The sequence below is a fragment of the Papilio polytes genome, unplaced genomic scaffold, assembly GCF_000836215.1.
Source record: "Papilio polytes unplaced genomic scaffold, Ppol_1.0 DF820622.1, whole genome shotgun sequence".
NCBI classification, from domain to species: domain Eukaryota; kingdom Metazoa; phylum Arthropoda; class Insecta; order Lepidoptera; family Papilionidae; genus Papilio; species Papilio polytes.
In genome coordinates, this window is record NW_013528582.1 from 1,661,146 (window position 1) to 1,662,038 (window position 893).

Sequence of the window (893 nt, forward strand, 5' to 3'; positions counted from 1 at the left end):
GTCGCAAGTATCAGCTAGTTCATCTATTTGGCCTTTGCAGAAAGCAAAACTACAAATAATATGGATGTAGGGAAACGTATTTTTACTCATTATTTGGCTTTATCTTTTTTCAAATTATTGCACATAATACCTATTGTACTTACACACTTATTTTCTGCAACCATTTACATATATTTGGAGGACAGGATAATGTAAATAACTGATAACGAAATAATGTTAACGTAATTTTTATTTAATGTAAAACTATATTAGAGAATCTAAAGATTTATTATATACAAAGTAAACAGGTTTTAATAACAAAATAATTCCACAATATGGACTAACGTTAACAATCAACGGGAAACTACAATACATATTATATTTAAACTTATAAAATCATCTCTTGGAGTATGCTTAGTGGGATTTTCCATATACATAGACTTCTGTCCTTGAAACCGGCGATTATCTGAAAAAAAAAAGGTTCCATTACTAGAAATGTTGCGTCTTTAATATAACTGGGTAGATAGATAAGTTTAAGCTAATAGCAATTACTTTGATGCAAATAACAGAAGTAATCAATTATTAACATAACAATCAAATAATCACAAAGAATTGTAAATTGACAACTACATCCAAACATAAAAAAAAAATCAAATCAAGAATGAATTTTAACAACAGTCAGTGTTGCCACCTAACAATAACAAAATTAATTTTACAACGGTTTTTGTAATCCTAAACACAATACAGAAGACCTGTATTTACAGGCTGGGAGCATACCTATTTTAGCAAATACAACAAAAAAAAACATCAGTTTATAGCCGTCATAGTATTTACCTTGGTGCCGAGTATAGCCAGTGAGAGCAGCATGAGGCCGGGGCCTCGAATCTGCGCGAGGGGCCGCGGCGCGCCCTCCC

At 32.0% G+C, this 893-nt stretch overlaps 1 protein-coding gene across 1 annotated transcript in view; it reads right to left on the reverse strand.

Annotated features, from left to right (window-relative positions):
- Positions 1 to 257: 257 nt before the first annotated feature.
- LOC106110425 overlaps positions 258 to 893 on the reverse strand; it is a 6,204-nt gene continuing 5,568 nt past the window's right edge. Inside the window, exons 6-7 of the mRNA XM_013292248.1 lie at positions 814 to 893; positions 258 to 445 (exon numbers count right to left, since the gene is read on the reverse strand). Of these exons, the coding sequence (XP_013147702.1) occupies positions 368 to 445; positions 814 to 893 (158 nt within the window). The 3' untranslated portion in view covers positions 258 to 367. The remainder of the gene's footprint in view (positions 446 to 813) is intronic.